Consider the following 19,646-nt stretch of genomic DNA (forward strand, 5'->3'; position numbering starts at 1 on the left):
CAAGCAATGTGACGAACTCCTCGCTAGGCATGTTAATGATTTTGGTTAATCGATTAATTGCCATTAATTTAACCTAAGACGAAGGACAGAAGATGTATTGTACACTAGCTGTAGTTCCTGGTTACATCTCTTACTGTTTAATACTATAGCAACAGAGGAGGTGGTCACTCAGACTATACACAGTTCTGCGTTGGCAAGCAGAGCATTGTGGGAGTTAAGCTAGTAAAGGGCCACCATGAGAAAGGCTTCTGTAATGCTTAATGCCTACTGGCTAGAGTTTTCCTTTAATAGATGATGAAATATGCTTAAACAGCACCCCTGTGGCCCACTGGCTAAAAATCTTCGCATTTAAAGCAGTTGTATTAGGACACGACATTATGGACACGATTAAGCATTAGATGATTGATAAGGCAGCTAATTATCTGTAAAGATAATCCCTACTCAGTAGAGTGTACTGTTGAAAAAGCAATCTGTTAACAGAGTGGTACCACGTGGGTATGAATGCACCAAACAGTAAGTCCCTGTTTCGATTCTTTACTTTTCATTTGCTGCATCTCATCCCCCTCCTCCTTTTCCCCACATTCCCTTTCTCTCTTCACATACTACTATGAAATAAAGGCTGAAAATGCACCAAAAATATTCTAGTAAAAGCTGCATTTCAACATCTACCTAGACTTCACAATGAAAACTACTTGACAGATTAAGCAGATAGTCATTTGTTGTCTACGTTTGCAGCTGCAAAGCGAGAAGAGCTCAGTTTTGTCAGCCAGGTGAGGTTAAATGGGGACCAGCTCAAGACGTGGGTGGATGTTTGTAGATCTCTGAGTGGCTTCTGCACTGCACTGTCAAACAACAATGCAAAAATTGTGGATTAACACCATTCGGGTACATGCACACATGCAGTTTGACATGCACTAAAAGCAAATATGTTTAGTGTTTTCGTAGTCTCCATGTAGTTTATTACCTTCATTGTACGCCTCTTTACTTATTTTACTAAACATGACTGACAAGCTGAAAATGTGGCCACACAAACACAGATGCATTTCAGTCAGGTGAGGAATCCTTGCATCATTAACTGCAGTCTGGATCAGTCATTCAGCAACACGTCTGTGTGTTGTTAAGGCCTCGAGAGAAGTTTGCATCAAAGAAACAAAGGTAAACACCGACGTGTCTGCACAGGTAACCAGCATTAACAGCGAAAGAAAAATAAAGTTTGACAGCTCCGGTCTGAGCATAGGGGCAATACATTAAGTCTTGCATCATCAGCTGGTCAGTCGGAGAGCAGCTTTTCCTGTTAAGCTGCATGTATGTCTCACAAGGAGCAGTTTCGCCAGCTGACTGAAACTGAATGTGCTTCATTCTGCTTAAATTAGCACAGCACTGCCACTATTTTCTCATTTTAATTACAATGAAAAGACTATTTTATCCTGTGTTTAATTAGTCTGTCTGTGAAGGAAAAAAATCCCCTTTATAACTAATTCCCAATCAGGACACACCGAATATTGTGTACCCTGATTTTCTGATTATGTCAATGCTTCTGTGTGTGAACGGTGAATCTTAAATCAGTGTGGAGGCTCCATTCTGACAAGTGCAGACCAGCCATGTCAAAAACACACCCAGGAGAGAATGAATGCTTGGGGATCTTGGAGGTGGCCATGAATCAAAGCCTTTCTTTCATCTGTTGTAAACCAGGGGAACTTGGCCTGTCATTTAAAGCTACTGGGCAGATAGCAACATGTTAAAGTGGCTGCACTATTTCAGTATTACAACCTGAGCCATGCTTACTCATCAAATTTACTGAGGCACAAACACTGTGTGGAGTACTGTTCATGTATCTCTGCTCCTGTGGGTGTCATATATGCAAAATGTTGCTTGAGACGGACTCCAACAATCCAAATTCAAGCTCACAGACATCACAAAGTGGCTCAGAAAGGGGAGAAACAATAGTATGTAATGAAATGGCATTCAATTGAACTTAATGAACCAATGGAGTTTGGAAGTTGCCATGGTAATAGTAAAATCGGGCATGAATGAGTGAAATATGTGCTGTGGAGATCCAAACTTAGGAAAAAATTTGGGATTTAATTCAAGCTGTAAGAGTCACATAATAAGCTGCAAACAGTAGCATATCTTTCATGTTTGCTGTGAGTTTGTGCAAAAAATGGAATGGAATTCTGAAGCTGTCACCTCGTCCTCTGTTGCCTGAAAATCAATGTGCCTCATTTGTAAAGGAATTAAACTGCAGAAAAAAACGCAAAAAGGAAAGCATTTCATGTGTTTTTATTATTGTAGTCACTACTGTATCTATAAAATGTGACTTTTTCCCAATAAACATGTCAACACTTCGCTGAAAGACATTTCAACAGGAGCTCTTCAGTTTTATATCCCAGAACTAATTGGTTAAAATGAGTTTAAAATGACCAAATGGACACTTCTGCAGGCCGATCCGATCAGCTGACAACCCTCCCATCTATTTTCCTTGTTAACTACTCCAGGAGCAACCAGAGGACACCCGGAGACGACGCACAAAGGATGGAGCTCACGGCCCTCATGCCTCTGCTCTGCCCAAAGGCCAATAATCATCTGTAAAAGGCAGAGCTCTCACTTGGCCTGTCCTATATTTAGCAGACAAAGCCTCATCAGCCTAAATACTGAATTCAATTTCAAGGGACACCATTAATCTACACTCATAAATCATTTGGGCTATGCTAATGTGGGCTCATTATTCCTGCGGACAGCATGTGGTTTTCTGTGTCCGAGCTCAACCTCGCACTTGTCTCCGATTATCACTTTGTTCCAAAGATTTGGACAGGACTTCCATCTCTTTGAAATGCATTCGGAGAACATACTTGGCGGTCTAAGCCGTGCGCTTTGGTGTTTTTTTGTATCACAATACTACCGGGTTTCTCACTTAGCTGCTGGCGTTTAACAGCTGGTGGAGAACAACAGGCTCTCTTTTGAGGAGGGGGGAGGATAAGATTAAATTTTCAGACTCTGACAAGAAGAATCTCACAGGAATTTCCGAGGCAGAAAATAATAAACCTTCACAAAACAAGAGCAAAAATTAAAAAGATCTAGGCCACTAGTGCAGAAGAGGAAGTGAACAGCAGTTTACGAGGAATATAAAGTCTCCCGACTCAATCAAACGTCGAGTCTGTATCAGGCTGCACTGAGGGATACAGTATATCTGAGCTGTGCTGCTGTTTGTTCAGTGTTCTGACATTCCTCAGAGACAATCCTCTCCCTGTGCTCAGTGCTGCACACACAGCGAGTCCTTGACATTTCAGTCGGTGTCTGTCTGCCGGACGGACAAGAGACACTATGAACGAGGCTAGTCTGCCTGCTGAACACAAATCCACGTTCATTTTACTTTTATCTGAAACGCTGGCCTAAAGCAGCTCTTACTGAGTGTGCAGAGAAGTCATGGTGCTGCACCTCAACAGGGTGTTTAGTCATTAAATCACCAAATTTCTAAATGCTACAGCCCACATATTTGTTTATTTAGTGCTCTACTCAAAGCTGACATGCCAGGCGGAAATTGCCAGTGTATAAATCTGCATGGTAAGTCACCAACTTTGTTAATAATTGAATATTTCAAACAAAAACACTAAAGGTCTTTCATATTCACAACTTCTAAGATGTGTCAATAAATTTAGCTTTTCCTGTCTTACGTGATTGTAAAAATGAAAAGCTTTTGATTAATTGCTTCAAAAAAATACCAGAAACAATGAAGATATAATTTTGAGCGCTGGTGAACCCTAATGAGCTATCACTATTTTCTGACATTTCATCAACCAAATAATTAATCTAAAAACAATAACCAGCAAATGAAACTGTATAAATAATCTTAAGTTGCAGCCCTATAATTTACCAAAGAGTCCATAGTGCCTCCAGACAGATGTGATCATGAAGGCAGCACGGCACCTTTTTACAGTAACATGAGGCAAAGTCAATAACGAGTGTTTCCTCAGTCATAAAGTAGAAAAGATTTTCCATACTTGAGCTGCAGGCATAAAAATGGCGAGATAACTTTTGAGTGCAAAGAGAACATTATTCCTTTCTGCTCCTGGAGACAATGTCTGCGCTATGTAGCCTTCGCGTTTGTTATGGGAGAAAGCTGATGACTACGGTTCTGCTTGGCCAGCTTACTGTAACTATCAGTTGAGACTATTTAAGTGTTGCTGAGGTTCAAACCGCAAAACTCCTGAGTAAATTCAACGTGAGTCAACTTGAATTGGGTTTCCAAAAAAGAAAAAAGCATAGAGGTGAATGCTGTGCAGTGTTCTCCATACAAGCAATGACATTGTTCTGTAGGCAATCACTCAAACTGCTAATAACGCTGGTTTATGCCAGATGTTTTATGGTTCCACACAGAATAATTTTATATGCAAAACACTGTATTCTACCACAGAAAAGGTCCTATGTCTAACATCCAAGTTCTACATTTCCTTGAGATCAGATCATCTTTAACTCACGCTTGTGTTTAGCTTCTACAATGGCTGTATTCTCAGCCTGCTTTTCCACAAACAACCCTCTGAAGACATTTTCTAAAACATCTCCTTTATAAATAAACCGGTCCAGCTGAAAATCCTGCTAGACAAAAATGGACAAAAACCTTCAGACCAGAGCAGATATCACGACTTTTTTTATAAGCTTCTTGATCCTTCCTCTCGGCTCAAGTTTACATTCAGGCGCTTCCCCTGTTTATGGAAGAAAGTCTGCAGCTGAACCCAAATGGCAGGAAAAAGCGACTTCACCTCAAAACACCACCCTGTGATGCAAGCGCTCATCAGCAGAACCTTTGAGTGCTTGTGATAATTTCTGAAGCATATATCACCCAAAATAGGCTGCTGTCAGTCTGAGCTTGGCCTACTTCGTCTGTAGGGCCTGCTGGGGTATGCGGCGCCATACATAGGGGGCTTCAGTGCACATGGTTGGGGTGCCGACGCTCGGCTGTCTGGACCTGAGCCAGAGTTCAAGTCATCTGTTTTCACAGCACTCCGTAAATTTTAAGATCTATGTGCTATGAAGTCTTATGAGCTCATTAACTCAGCCCTCCTTCAGTCAGTTTGCAACGTGTCACATTTAAGAGAAGCTCCATCGTTTCATCTGTTGAGTTCTTGCTCGATGAAGGGATCATCTACAAAAGCATCTGTGTGGACAGTTTGGGATTATCCTGACTTTCTACACAGCATGTGGTTCACCATCTATTCATGTAGTGGCATCATACTCATCTGTTAGCTCGGGTTGTTTTTAGTCTTTTTGGGAATCTTGGAGGTCATGACAAGTTCAAGTTTAGTTAAAGCAAATCTCCAGTAAAGTTTGAAGGGAAAGAAGACGAAGACAAGTCTTCAGAGCCAATACAGCAATATCTGAACATCTGAAAATTACCACGAAAGAGCATTTGAACATTTTTCTTTCAGAGCTAAAACCAACTTGATCCAATGCAAAGGCCTAATCATTAAAGATTCACAGTATATTACCACACCTGTCTCTATCTTGTTCAGTTCTACTTGTTCCAGAAGTTTACAGATTCAAAACCTAAGCCTTGAATTGCTTTGCTTTAAATGTCAAAATCAGAGTTCAGTTTAGTAGATTTGTCTGTTTCAGTCATTGTAGTTCCGTAACATTGTGGGCATTTTAAAGTATTGCATTAGAAAAGGTTCACGCAATTGACAAAATTCAAGAAAACATACCTTTTTTCACAAAAAACACGCTTGAAGTGGCGTATGATTTTTCTTAAGCCTTTTTCGAACACCTTTGTTACAAATCTTTGATCTGCATGACTTATCGTCTGTTTCAGGCTAATTCCCAGTGACTGTCCCAACTGAAAACAGTTCCCAAAGACTTCTAGCAATGTTTCTCTCACAGAGTTCATATACTTCCTAGCTTTTAAGCAATCAACTGGTTTTCTTTCCAGCTTCTTCCACTTGGCTAACTGCAGTCATTTGGAATGTAACCTAAACTGCAACCTTCAGAAGACACTACGATGTCTGGGTTTTGCTCCAACACAGCTAATGTAAACAAGTCTGGTTTCCATTTTCTATTTTTTTTTTTTTCAAGCTTTTGTACATTTTAAAAGCACACTTGAGAGTTATGGAGAAGTACAAGAAATGTCGTTTGAGCATGTCAAGTGTCTAAGTGGTAAAAGCTGCTCACTCAAAGACAATCAAAGACGTCCCAGAAGAGCCTGACGTCATAGTGAGGTCCATGATGTGATAATCCAAGCCCAGTTGGGAGGAAGATTATAAACACATTTTTGGACACTCAGACACTCCTCAAGGGCATTTATGGATGCATTTTGTTGCACACAGGAATCGAGACAAATGGATGTATGACGAATCAAAAGAAAAAAGCTTAAGAGGCTTTAGGAGAGATGTTCAAATCTTGCATACATTCTCACCTCTGCATACCGGCCAACTGCTCTGTGAAATAGGTGTGAATGTCCAATTAGTCATTTAAAAAAAAAGGTGCAATGCAGCTGGACACAAACACCTACACCTCCGAATTCTGACAATGGAATGATGTAGTTGGATGGTTTTTCAGGCGCTGAAAAGCATTTTGTCTGAAGCACAAAGCCTTACAGGTACTTTGGTTTAAACTGTAACATTTAGTGCCTCAACCTGAATGAGGTTCAACCCTCAAATCTCAAGTTTAAGCTCCACCACAAATATATGGGAGCAACTGTTTTAGTTATCTGGTACCACAAGGATGAAAATAACACATCCACAGCATCGGAGGTGTACACAGATTTTAAGGTTCAGTAAATTTTGGGGTCAGAGTTCAGGATATTTTCACAATAGCAAGGAAAACGAAATATATGCCTAATATTATCTGCCCAGTTTCCAATGCTAAACCTGCTAGCATGCTATAGCTGACACACAGATTCCAGAATTTCTGTTCCCAGAGTACAAGTTCACAGACAAAACATGGATCTCTGAGAGGAACTGTTTGGATCACAGGGAAAACTAAACAGAAGTAAAAGTGCAGGAAGAATACACATGATGCCAAATAAAAATCTTTGCAGCACACCGAATTCAACAATATTAAAGGTCCCATATGGTGAAAATCCTTTTTTAAAATGTGTTTTGTGGTTGGTATAAACTTAACAGCCATGCTATCATGGTAAAATTAGCCATGTTTGTAGTATTTTGAGCTGAAAAAGCCTAAGGATACACTGACAAATTTGCTGAAAAGGGGAATAACATGGTTCCCTTAAAATAGTTCAACAATATTAAAAGGTTCCATGTGGTGAAAATACTTTGTTTAGTGTGTTTTGCTGTTGGTATAAACTTACAGTCATGGTAAAATGAACCATATCTGCAGTATTTTCAGGTATACAAAATTTAAGGATACATTGACTAATTTGCTGAAAAGGGGAACAACATGGATCCTTTAAAAGGTTTTCTAGCAGTTTTCCTGTCTAAACTTGCAGAAAAAGTGTTTATTCTTCCTTCAGTGCCGATGTCTTCATGTTTGTACATCTTACATTTCTAGCATAACTGACAATTTAAGGAATTTCATCATAGTCAACTGTAGCCCAGACTGTAAACAGCTCCCAGTAACTGCATGAGCTTAACTTCTGCAATGTAAATGAACTTCAAAGGAGGAGTTCCAGTCTTCCCACCATCCCAGAACTCCACACTCAGCATTTTACGTCGTCCCACTTCACATCGCTCTAACTCTCTCTCTCTCTGTATCTCTTTAGGCCCAAACAGCTGCTGTGTTCATGACTTCATGCCATGTTCGCTCTTCTCCTGGGAAAACCCCGCTGGCAAATGACGAAAGTGGCATTTTTTTTTTAATTATCACATCAACATCATGATGTCAAACAGCGATAAAGATGACAGCTCTCTCTTATGTAAATTTCTCACAGTGAAGCAGCATTACTGGAAGAAAAAAAAGCACAGCGCAGCACATAAGTACAGTGGGAAAGGCGGTAATGTGAGCGTCATCAGTTAGCGCAGAAGGTGCAGAATTTCTCATGTCCGAAGGAAAAAGAGATGATATACTTCACAGCTACTGACTGCAATCATGTCTCCTGTTTGTTTTAAAGCTTTTTATGTAATATCGGGCATTTTATATAACAGCTTAAGTTAAAAATTGTTTGACTTTGGAAGGAGGAGCGACGCAACATGAAGGCTTGTGTGTCCTCGTGGTAAGTTCACACGGGACGCCTCACATGGCTGATTCTCCTCAGTTCACTCCACAGCGTCTTCGCCGGGCTCCTTTAGGAAATGAAATGCTCTGCCAGGTCATGTTTTAGGACATTTTTCACAGTACTTTGGTCAAGGGCAAAGTCGGCGACCGGCGGATCATCAGCGGAGCTTTTAATCCTGCACTGTGCCCGTTTTGGAAGCAGGAACCTCTGGTTGGGGCGGAATAGTAACAGATGAACTGTAAAGGTATTAGGGCTTAGGCATGAGGTAGACCTACCGCACCTACTCTGATGCTGTGATCACACCTTGCTCTAAAAATCTGTCCAAAGCTGGCATATGATTTTGATTATAATGCTCAGTAAGATTCACTTGGCACCTGAGCATGGATGGCATTGGTTTAAATGGGTAGAAGAATGATTAAAGACTCCCGAGATGGAATAAAGAGCTCAAAATATGCTTGGTATGAATGTGAACTTTGTGCATAGTAATATCACTGCTTAACATTTATATGTTTACAGTTAGTGCTTTGGAAATCCCCTCATAATGACATTATCGACACCATTCTTTCATTGTTAGTTACCTGTTCCCAATTTATGTACAAATAAAAACCATCCACACCCAGCCAAAGGTGTGGTTGGTTCCCTATTTTGCACAAATGCATGAAACGGGTGCAAACTGTTTGGCGACTGTGGTAAAAAGCAGCGTTTTAATGACGAAACTTATAGGGAAACATACTCCAGATTGGACTTGCAGGACAGTTACAACACAGACTCTGGTCCTGACACATGACGCCATCTTTCCACGATCCTTCATCGTTGTCATGCTGAGTTTTAATGTGCCGCTTCATGCATTCAATTATGTCGTTCGTTTGAACAAAAACAAGAAAAAAACGGGGCCAGCTTCAATGGCTGGAGCTTCTTCTCTTCGAAGACAAGGCATATTTCTGGTGGCAAACATTTTAATCTGTCAGAGTGTGACCAGAGCAGCGGCAGTTAACTCCCACACAGCGTTTGCTGCTGCGCATCTCCAGGCGCTGGACGCCATCAAAGGGCTGCTGCGCACTAATTAAAAACACTCATTTGTGTAATGAATTGTGTAATATGTCGAGCACACAACAGCACATAGAAATGAGATCGTGATAAGATTAAAAGCAGGCTGACAGACAGATTGAAGTTAGTCGGCGACGCTGCTGCTGGATATTTGATGATTTCCTGAGCTTGATCCACTTTGAGGCTGGTTCATCTTTGAAGACTCTTATTCAACGCTTCAAGTTTTGCGTTTGATCAAACACAGATCCTTTGACAGCAGTCGGATGTAACCACATTTCTTTATCTAACAAGCTATTTTCGGGAGGATATTCCCACAGACTTCACTTAAAAAATGATTTCCTCTGTAAAAACATCCATTACGGAAAGGGAACGTTTCAAAAAATTCATCATCTTGAAAGTTGCTGATATCAGTATCAATGGAGAAAAATACTGAATATGTTTGATTTTAGACTGATCGGTGGAAAAGAAACATATCAGAAGACACCATCTCGGTTTCTGGAGCCTTGTGATGGGCCTTTTTTCACATTTGCAATTTAAAACATTAAATACTTACTCAATTTATGTTCAAAAACCAAAGTTTAGGTCAGAAATACAAAATGATCCTCTATCAGTTGAAGTAAAATCACTTATCTAAGCAGGAAAACAGTAAACACCTGCATCTATTGTCCCCAAATGAAATCTGTCTGACTTAACAGTCAAGTACAAACACAAAAGCATTGACTCCTCCAGAAGAAACTTCATCAGAGTGGAACTATGAGTGGAAATGTGCTGGACGCTGGTGTGGACACGATAATCCCGACACCTGATCTCCCACAGGAGGCTCCCGAGTGTTCGGAACAGTCAGAAAAAAACGAGCAAAATCTCACGAATCTACTGACTTTGTCAACACTCGCGTCATGCTAAACCACCAGACAGTTTTCCAGTCAAAGGGTGTCATTTTAAGCTCTCGCCACACTCACGGTTTAAATGGGAGAACATTAGGGACAATCTTCCCTCCTGATCTGTGGACGGAAAGAAACGAGCAGCTGGAGACGATCTGACACCTTCTCAAGAGGTTCGGAAGATTTCAGAGAGAGAGTTGCACAAACAGTGTCTAAACGCTCATCTTTCTAATTCCTCGGTTATGAGGCGGCTTAAGGCCCTCAGGAGTGTACTGTTTTTCTTGTCGGCAGGAAGCATTCCTCTCTAATGACAGGGGAAGTTAAAAGAAGGTCCATACAAACAGTGAAGCAGGAGAAAACACCCAACCTAAATTTGGTCCTCTTATTAAGGCGGGCAGACCAAAAAAATAAAAAATAAAAAGCTGTGATCTTCAACACGGCACCCAAGACTTCCTGAGACATGAAAACGCTCCACAGATGGGTGGGACCGGAGCAATAAACGCAGATTTGAGTCGGTGAAGGGCGTTCTGTTCAGACTTAGCGGGTTTTGTTGTGGGTGACAAGTTCATCAAGATCAAAAGCCTCAGCGGTTCATTCCCAGCGCTGTTCATCGGGATCTACATTAAACTGCAGCAAAGTCAGGCTTCACAGACAGTCGCCCATTGCTAAATTATGCTAATCGCCTAAAACGGACAGTTATTTAAGATTCTAACCATATGCAAAAGTTAATTCAGTTAGTAAATACTGAGAATTTGCTTGCAAGGCCCTGTGTAGAGTTGAGAAACAAATAAATCTAATATTCTAATCCAGGATTTAAACAGATTCTAAATTCAGCTTTTCTAGATCTTTAAACTGTGTGACAACTAAGTGACGGTTCAGGAATTATCCATGTTTAAACATCTAAAAATCTTAATTCTAATATTACATCATTAATTTCTGATCAATGCATTGGATTTTAAATGTCACAATATTTAATTTTGTCAACATAAACCAGTGTTATCCACATCTAGCATTGCTGCTAAATCTATAAGCAGTTTCTTAACTCTTTGATGCACAGAATGGGTCAGGAGATGCCCATTTTCCATTGGATTTGGGTCACTTTTGATCCATTCTGTGCACCAAAGGGTTAAATGAATTCCCAGGAAATTAAAGACGCCACTCATATCACTAGAATAACATGAAATATAGGACTAGCAATATAGCTGAAAAGCCTATCACAAAATTTTTTTAAAAGTTATACTGAATTATTGATTATTTTTAATGACCTATTTTAATCAAAACTAGTAAAACAATGGTTTATGTTTAATTTCACCACCTAACTTTGAAATTAACCACTTTCGCCAATTTATCACATTACATAAGTGACCATTTTAATGTCAACACAAGAATGAAAACTACAATCATATCAAAAAAGTGCAGTGATCGCTGAACTTTGCATTTTTGTAATGATTTTTCCTGTTGACTTGCATCAAAGACAGTTAAGTGAAACTATCAAATATTCTAAAGAACAACTTTCTTGTTGGATTGATAAAGTTTCTTATGCAATGAACTATTGTTTTATCATCCAGCCTAATAAAATCTGACATTACAGATGATGTCCAGATGGATATTAATACATTTACTTTCACATCCTGCATGAGTAAATGTCCAAAGAAATACAATGTTGGATTATCTCATGATTTCAGTTACAATCTGAGCTGTCATAAAGTTAATTGTCATACAAATAATTACAATAGATGATTTAATTGTCTTTTTCTATTCATTTTATGTTTCCTTTAGTGCTAGATTAGCAACTTTGAGCTCCACCTTTTAACTGCAAATACAACAAATCACTTCCTCCAAGTTATTGAAGCTTTACTTTTTCATTGACCTAAAACCAAAATGTGCTCACATCAGTGCTGTGAAGTTTGGCTTTTGCAACTAAACTGATGACATTAATGTGAAAAGATGCTCAAAGAAACTCAGGAGATCAATTATTAGAAGTCAGGTCATCATTAAACCACAGAACAAAGTTGGAAGATGATGTCGAAATAGTGATTTAAACTTGACATTTCTGTTAGCGTCCTGCAGCTGTTCTGTACAAGTGTACAAGTGAATGAAAATTACTTTAAGAATTCTGCAAAATTATTACAATCAGCTCAAATAGTGGAAATCTGGTGATTAGTCTGCATTTTTACAGGCAGAGGTACGATAACTTTCAACAGCTGGAAATGGAATTCTATTTTCTTGCACTTTTACCACTTAAGCTGCATGTTTGAATCTAAGGCTGCAACTAACAACTGCTTTTAGAACCCCAGATGATGTCTTCTGATGTTTTATTTCATCACCCCAACAGCACAAAAGCCAAATTTTACTATCATGTTACATTTTCATGCTGAAATGTAACTTAGCCGAGCTGCTGAGTAATTTTCTACCAATTGGTTTACGGACTACATCCTGCAGTTTCAAAAATTCTTCTTTCAAAGAGCATCTCATCATCTTGGAAGTTGTCAATATTAACATCAATGGAGAAAAAATACTGAATATGTTTGATTTTAGACTGATGGGTAGAAAGTAAACATAGCAGAAGACACCATCAGGGTTTCTGCAGCCTTGTGATGGGCATTTTTCATATTTTGACATTTTAAACATTTGTAATTAAGATTGAAATGTAACTTAGCCGAGCTGCTGAGTCATTTTCTACTGAGCTGTTTACTGACTAAATCCTGCAGCTTTTTGATGCTTCACATCCAAGTCAAAGGTCAAGTGGAAATCTGTGTTGTTCTCCATTCACAGTAATTATGTTTGACAGACTTGTACAGCTACAGCAGTCACCACCAGCCTGACTAACATCATTTCAAACACACACCCCTGTGATGATACATTCTACAGTAAATCTGAGTCCCGTCACTGAAATCCATCACTCTAAAAGGGAAAATGAAACTATTTCAAAGGCGTTTCTTGACTTTCCTCATGAACCTGTACTATTTTTCTGAGCACAGACAGAAGTAAGCACCCGAATTTACTTGAAGTCAAAGTAGAGTTGGCGAGGAGCGATAGCTCTTTTAACCTGCCTCTCTGAGATGTTCTCCTGCACTCTTCTGTCGGCTCACGCTGAATTATTCAGCAGCAGAGGAAGATACGGCTTGACTTCTAGGTCACTATCATCGCAGCAGAGATGACTTCAAGTTAGCACAGCGAGTCATGAAACCTGAGCAACTGCTGAAAAATCCAGACAAGAAACCAGATTAATAGCCATTACAGAGCTCAGCAGTGTGTCCAAATTTATTTTCATTTATTTAGATGTTTTAAACAGTTCGCATCCCCACTAATCAAGTGAGCGACAGGAAATGTGCCATTATGTTTTCGTTATTTTGACACTTTAAAGCAGGGGTGTCCAACTCATCTTAGTTCAGGGGCCACATTCAGAGGTCCAGACCAGTAAAGTCACAGCATAGTAACCTGTAAATAACAACTCCAAATGTTTCCTTTGATTTTAGTGCAAAAAAGTTCACATTTAAGGAATTATGTTTTTACAAAACATGGTGAACAACCTGAAATTTCGCAAGAAAATTAAACTGAATTTTCACAATATTTTGCCTCAGTTTATCATTTCCACATTACAACTTACAGATCACACAGTGTCTACAAAGGAACAAAATATTTAGTCACAGGTATCTGAAACTGAATGATATAGTATTTTACTTATAAAACAAAAACAAAAACAAGACAAAATATTACAAAAATGAGACACAAAACGACAAAAGTGAGAAACAAATTGACAAAAAAATCTAAACAAAAAGGGACAAAAAATTAGACAGAAAAGTTAGAAAGCAACAAAAAATGGACAAAAAAACAAGACAAAAATGAAAAAAATGAAAACAAAACAATGAATAAAGCAAAACAGAAAATGACACAAATTAGACAAAAAAACCCAAGTGAAACAAAGTAAACACAAAACGACAAAAATGAGGGACAAAATGACAAAAACATGACAAAATATTACAAAAATGAGAAGAGCAATAAACAATCTAGTATTTTACTTTATGATCAAAACAATTTGTCATGGTCCAGAATTTATTTAAAATTTATAGTTTTACAAATTTACAAATTGCAGTTTATGTCTTCTCTGTAATTTGTACACTTTACTAAGTCATCCTGCGGGCCGGATTGGACCCACTGGAGGGCCCATTTTGGCCCACGGGCCGCATGTTTGACACCCCTGCTGAAAAGAAAGAATTTTAAGTCTCATGTTGTCTGCTCAATTATTCCACTATTTTCCTTGATGTTTTAGGTATTTACTGTGGTATCGTTTCAGTATCAGGGATCGATTTATTAAATATTAAGTCAGAATTTTGGTATTTTCACGTCACTGTTAATAACCCTGATCAACTGCTGCCAACCTAAATTCCCTATTTTGCCATTATAAATTCATAACTGACCTGAGAATAGAAAAAATGACGACATCTAAATAGTATTTTTGGAGTTTTACTTGCTCATAATAAATCAAGAAAAAGAAAAGGTCATGCTTCAATGATTTTTTTTCAAAATATAATTAAATTAACATTAAATTATAGTATAAAGAATTGTAACATCCAATTTTAATGAGATTTGGCAAAGTACATAATCCCAAAGTCACGATAAATCTCGATGCCAAGACTTTCACCAAGATGTTTCTTTTTCTACACATATATTAATAAATCTAATCTCTGCTACAGGAAACAACACATCATGATGCTCCCGAAGCCCCACTATCGTCTTATCTGGTCAAACTGCAGCACACTGGGCACTCAGCTGGTCCAGAGGTTATCCCCTGCTACCCCAAAACCACCTACAAGTTTTCTTTTCTTCCACTTTTATCTTCAAGATTTATGTGTCAGCTTCAAGCTTCCAGCAGTCAGCTGGAGCTTCGCCCTGCAGTTTCCCTCCCTGCACTGCAGGGCCTGCTCAGGCTGCCATGCACCTCTAGGCAGCTCATTCCCTTAAAAAGCCAAATTAAATATCAGAAAACTTGTCAGAAACGCATGTGTACCTGCTCTGGATGCTTTTGCATACTTAGCTTTGCTGCTTAATCCGAATTCCCACCATGTCTGCACATGAATGCTCCAGCTAAACCCCCAAACCAGCACAAAGATGGCTTAAAGGTTCAAAAAGAGGATTTATAAAGATAGATATGTAAGATAAGATGTTTGAGAGGTCAGGACTTCCACTTGCTGATTGCATTTCTTTGCACTGGAACCTGAACGCCTCACACTTGCAGCCCTACTTTTGCAGCCTGCTGGCTAACTTGCTAGTCGGCTAATCTCTCCTGTGCAACTTTCAGAGGCATGAACCGGGGACCTACAAACCGGCTGCTGTGGCCGCAAAACTGCGCAAAAATGTGCTCGAAAACTGCTACTTTGCGCTTCCAGCTTGCAGCCAACCGCCGTCTGCTTCTGTTGTTCGGATCCCTGAGGAAGTTTTGTGGGTTTACAAACACAACAACCACAATGGCGCTGCGCCTTTTCTTTGAAAGCAGCGACACACGGCCAGTGCACAGCAGGCGTGCGTAAAAACCGATGCGCAAACTGTGCAAAACCGAGCAGAAGAGAGCAGAAACCAGCAGCTTTGTTTTCAGTCTTTGCGTTTCTGTGAAGTTTGCGCCATATTGAGCGTGCGTGCGTGCGGATCCCCTCCAAGCACGACGCAACATTGTTTCCTGGAAAACAAAAGCCGCAAGAAAACAAAGTATCAGCGCTCACCTTGGCGATCGCCTTCTTGTATCTCATGACAGCCTGCTGGATGAGGCTGTGCACTTTAATATTCCCATCCCCGCACGGCACCACCACCCGGGTCCTGCCGAAACACACCGTCACTTTCATGGTTCAGTATCCGAGATCTTCCCCAGATTCGGAGCGAAACCGAGCGGACGAAGAAGAGCAGCCGCGGCGGGAGGAGGAATCCGTGTGAAAACGGAGAAGGAGCATCGGTTGGTTCGGGTTCGGCTCCCGGGATGTCCCGGTGTTCCCTCACTGGAGCGACGGCTGGAGATGTTTCCGCTCCTCCCCGCCGGACGACATTGTTTTCTGTGTTTTCAGACCACCTGTTTAGCTTCTCTCTCTCCCTCCTTCCCTCCCTCGATCCCGATCCCTCTGCTCGCTCATGTGCTGCGTTCAGGGGCGGCTGGGAACGTCGGAATCAAGGGCCTCAGACACAAAATATTACAGAATCACAAAATCGAATAGGACATACAGAGGAACCGAAAATACTTTTCTCTCTCATCTTTGCATACATAAGAGTGCTATACATAAAAAAAGAATCGAAATACAGCATGAATAAAGCAACGTAAAATAAAATCTGTAAAAATCAAATCACTGCTCCACTTTGAATCATAGTTTATCATCAGCTTTCATTAAATTTAGAATTTTTGTATGACTCGTCTTAATTTAAATGAGTTTCAGTAGAAATTCTGTGATTCCGTGTGGCCTGTGTGTGAGATTTTGCACATTTTCCAGTTTAATCCACATTAGGTTTTCACACACCGCAATAAACACTGAAAAGTAGAACATTTTTAAGAAGCATGAAACGATAAGAAAAAAAAAATCAAAACAAGTGTTGCAAGACGATAGACGCTATGCGCAACAAAACGAATAAGAAACAGGTGTTGCAACTTCAAGGATTTAAAAAATGGATAAAAGCAACATGAGTATTTACAGTGTGCAGGAATGTGCATCTTATTCACCTGAGAATGTGCAAGATTACAGAGTGAACAATGTACATTTTTTGAAATGCGCAGAATAATCCTACTTTGAAAGCTACGTGTTAATGTAACATAATGGTTTTTAATGTCTGTGGTGGAAAAAAAATGTTTTATATATTTAATAATATATTATTATTTTTATATTAGCTTTAATTTGCAATACATATTTCTTTTTTGCCATGTCACACTTACTGTTTATTAGACTTACAACAATTTTATCCTTCTTTTGTTGTTTTTACTTGTCAGTATTTACTGTGATGCAAAAACAAATTCAACCTAAATTCTTAATATGTAAAAACCTACTTTGCAATAAAACTAATCCTGATTCTTTACTTTACTTTTTGGAAACCTTAGAAACTTTAAAGAGCTGCCGGAAGTGTTTTGTTGAAGTGTTTTTGCAACAAAAGTCGTAATGAAGTTAAGATGATGAGTTAAGTGCATATTATTGACGTGATTTCTTTCTGCTGGTGCATCAGATAGTTGTTCTTAACGCTGCAGAAACAATCAAAACGTGGCTTGAGTTATTTTCGTAACGTTTTCACCTGGATTTCTTGTCACAGTGAGAATGAAAACATGTGGGATTTATGACTGCGGAGTTTACGAGCGGTCCCTGAATGCATCATTGGAGCAGGGAAGGCCGGATTTGTAGTCTGTCCCCGCGGTGTGGTCGGTTTGGGTAATGTTTGGCGCGCAGAGGAGACTGTGTTTGGGCTAATAATGCAGATCAATGCAGTGATTGAGAATGATTAAATCACAGCTACACACCGCAGCCGGGAGTTCTGGTCTTGCAAGGACAGGAAGGTGTCAAAATCCTCCAAAGTGAGGCCTTTTAGGTCTTAACAGGCGGTTTTGAAGCTAAGATTCGAGTTTGATTTTGAAAGCAGAATTAGGATTAGGCAGGGATTAAGTTTGCTAATACAAAATAGCTTGTTAAGAAATTAAAGCCTTAACAAGTTCATTGATCCAGTTATTGTGATTGTGTAGGGCTCCCAGTTACAACACAGAACATCAGATTGTGCGGTTTCTCTTCTTATAGGACATAGTTTAGACCTTTTAGATGTTTGTTTTGACAGGGAACACTGGACAACAGTTGTGACCTGTGTTTATTTACTTTCTGCAACACAAAGCCTCTTAATATGGTTCTTTAATGATATCTCTAATTGTGTTTTTTGCTCCTAAACATGCACTCTCAAAAATAATTCAACCTAATTCAACAACTTAAATTAATGCATGATTGCAAGAAGGGACAAAAAAAACATTTCAGTGATTTAAATAAACCTTTTAAGTTGCAAACAGTTATTTTAATAGGTTTGATAATATTAATAATTGCAATAGCTTAATAATCTGTGTAATTTAAATTCAAATGTCTGCCTTAGTTGATTTTAAACTAAATTAAAGCTGAAATCACTTAATGAAAATGGCTTAGTCATTTAATTTTTCTTCAGTTTTAAAAAACAATCAAGTCTCCTCTTCATGCTTGGATGGTTTCAGGACTGTTGTGGAGGAAAAACTAATTCCCTGAACTCAGCAGAGTTTGTAGATTTAACAAGATTTCATGCAAGTTTGCATAACTCAAAAGATCGATGCAAACTGTTGGGTTGATATATTTGTATTTAATTTTTTTTCTGTTCAAATATTATTTACAGTGTAACAGGGAGCATCAATCAACAGGGTTTTTTTTAGCTATATTATTACAGTATTAAACCACTTTCCATTTTTTCTGACATGCAGTAATGTCTGGTTCTTTTATGGCAAATGTTCTGTCCTTATTTTATGTGTATTTTATCCTGTCACTGTTCCTGTCTCCTACTGGTTTTGGAATGAAACTTCCTTCCTCTACGTATCTTGTGTGGGGCGTTTGTAAGACAATTAAGTTGACCTGGCTTGACTTGACTTCCTGCATTTGTCCACATTCTTTGTGCCAAGCAATAATTGGCCATACTGTTCGTTATTACACATCACCACTTATTAAAAGGTATTGGTTTTTTTTCCATCCTCTAATTTACTATTTCCTTCAATGTCCTGCATAGGCCTGAGACTCTACCAAACTTCCACAATAAAAGCGGTTCAGATCCATGCAAGGAGCTGCCATGAAGCAGAGCCCCATGCAGCACATGAATAGATTCCCAAAGAAAGGCTGCAACAACAACAAAGAAGCATTTCTGAGAATCAGAAAAGAGAGGAGAGCCACTGAATTTTAAGTATGTGGAAAGTGTGTTAATGTGGTTTATGTTGCCGCTGTTTAATGACATTACTTCAGCGCAGAGTGCCAGTCTTGCAGCTGGAGAATTTTTTTTATTTTTAAGTTATTTTTTTGGGTTTTATTATACAGCAGAGTGGAGACAGAGAGAGAAAATGTTGGTAGAAGAGTGGGGGAACGACATGCAGTAAATGGCCATGAGCTGGATTCGAACCTATGACCGCCGCTTCAGGCACAGCAGGCCTTGTTTAGGGATCACCCACCCAGCCAACTGAGCTCTCTGGGTGCCCAGCTGGAAAATAGTTTAACTCGTAACACAACTGGAACATTTCCCGGCCACCAACCACAGCCTGAGCAGCCATCATAGCGAAGTAAAAAGCCTCACCTTTGGAGAATACGGTCACTTTGTTCATTGTGGTCGTTATTAAAGAAAATGTGCAATCACACTGAAAGAGCGGAATCATTTTATTGAAAAGCTTGTGGTGATATTAGATATTTAGCTGATATTCTGTGACATTTATGTGCAATTTTAAAAGTAGAGAGTGATTCAATTTCTAAAAATTGCTTGCAAAGTGCGAAAGTGGCTTTGACCCTTGACCTCACCAGTGCTCAGACAGGAAGCAGGAACTGAGAATTTAT

The 19,646-nt window shown here is 39.3% G+C and overlaps 1 protein-coding gene across 9 annotated transcripts in view; it reads right to left on the minus strand.

Annotated features, from left to right (window-relative positions):
• Positions 1–16,187, minus strand: part of pard3ab (par-3 family cell polarity regulator alpha, b) — a 307,758-nt gene extending 291,571 nt beyond the window's left edge. For 6 of the 9 annotated variants that reach the window (XM_055014228.1, XM_055014227.1, XM_055014224.1 and 3 more), the window contains exon 1: positions 15,810–16,187. In XM_055014228.1, the coding sequence (XP_054870203.1) occupies positions 15,810–15,929 (120 nt within the window). In that variant the 5' untranslated portion in view covers positions 15,930–16,187. The remainder of the gene's footprint in view (positions 1–15,809) is intronic. The other 3 variants (XM_055014230.1, XM_055014229.1, XM_055014225.1) reach the window with 1 other exon arrangement.
• Positions 16,188–19,646: the final 3,459 nt, after the last annotated feature.

Source organism: Amphiprion ocellaris, chromosome 10, assembly GCF_022539595.1.
Source record: "Amphiprion ocellaris isolate individual 3 ecotype Okinawa chromosome 10, ASM2253959v1, whole genome shotgun sequence".
Classification (NCBI taxonomy): Eukaryota; Metazoa; Chordata; class Actinopteri; family Pomacentridae; genus Amphiprion; species Amphiprion ocellaris.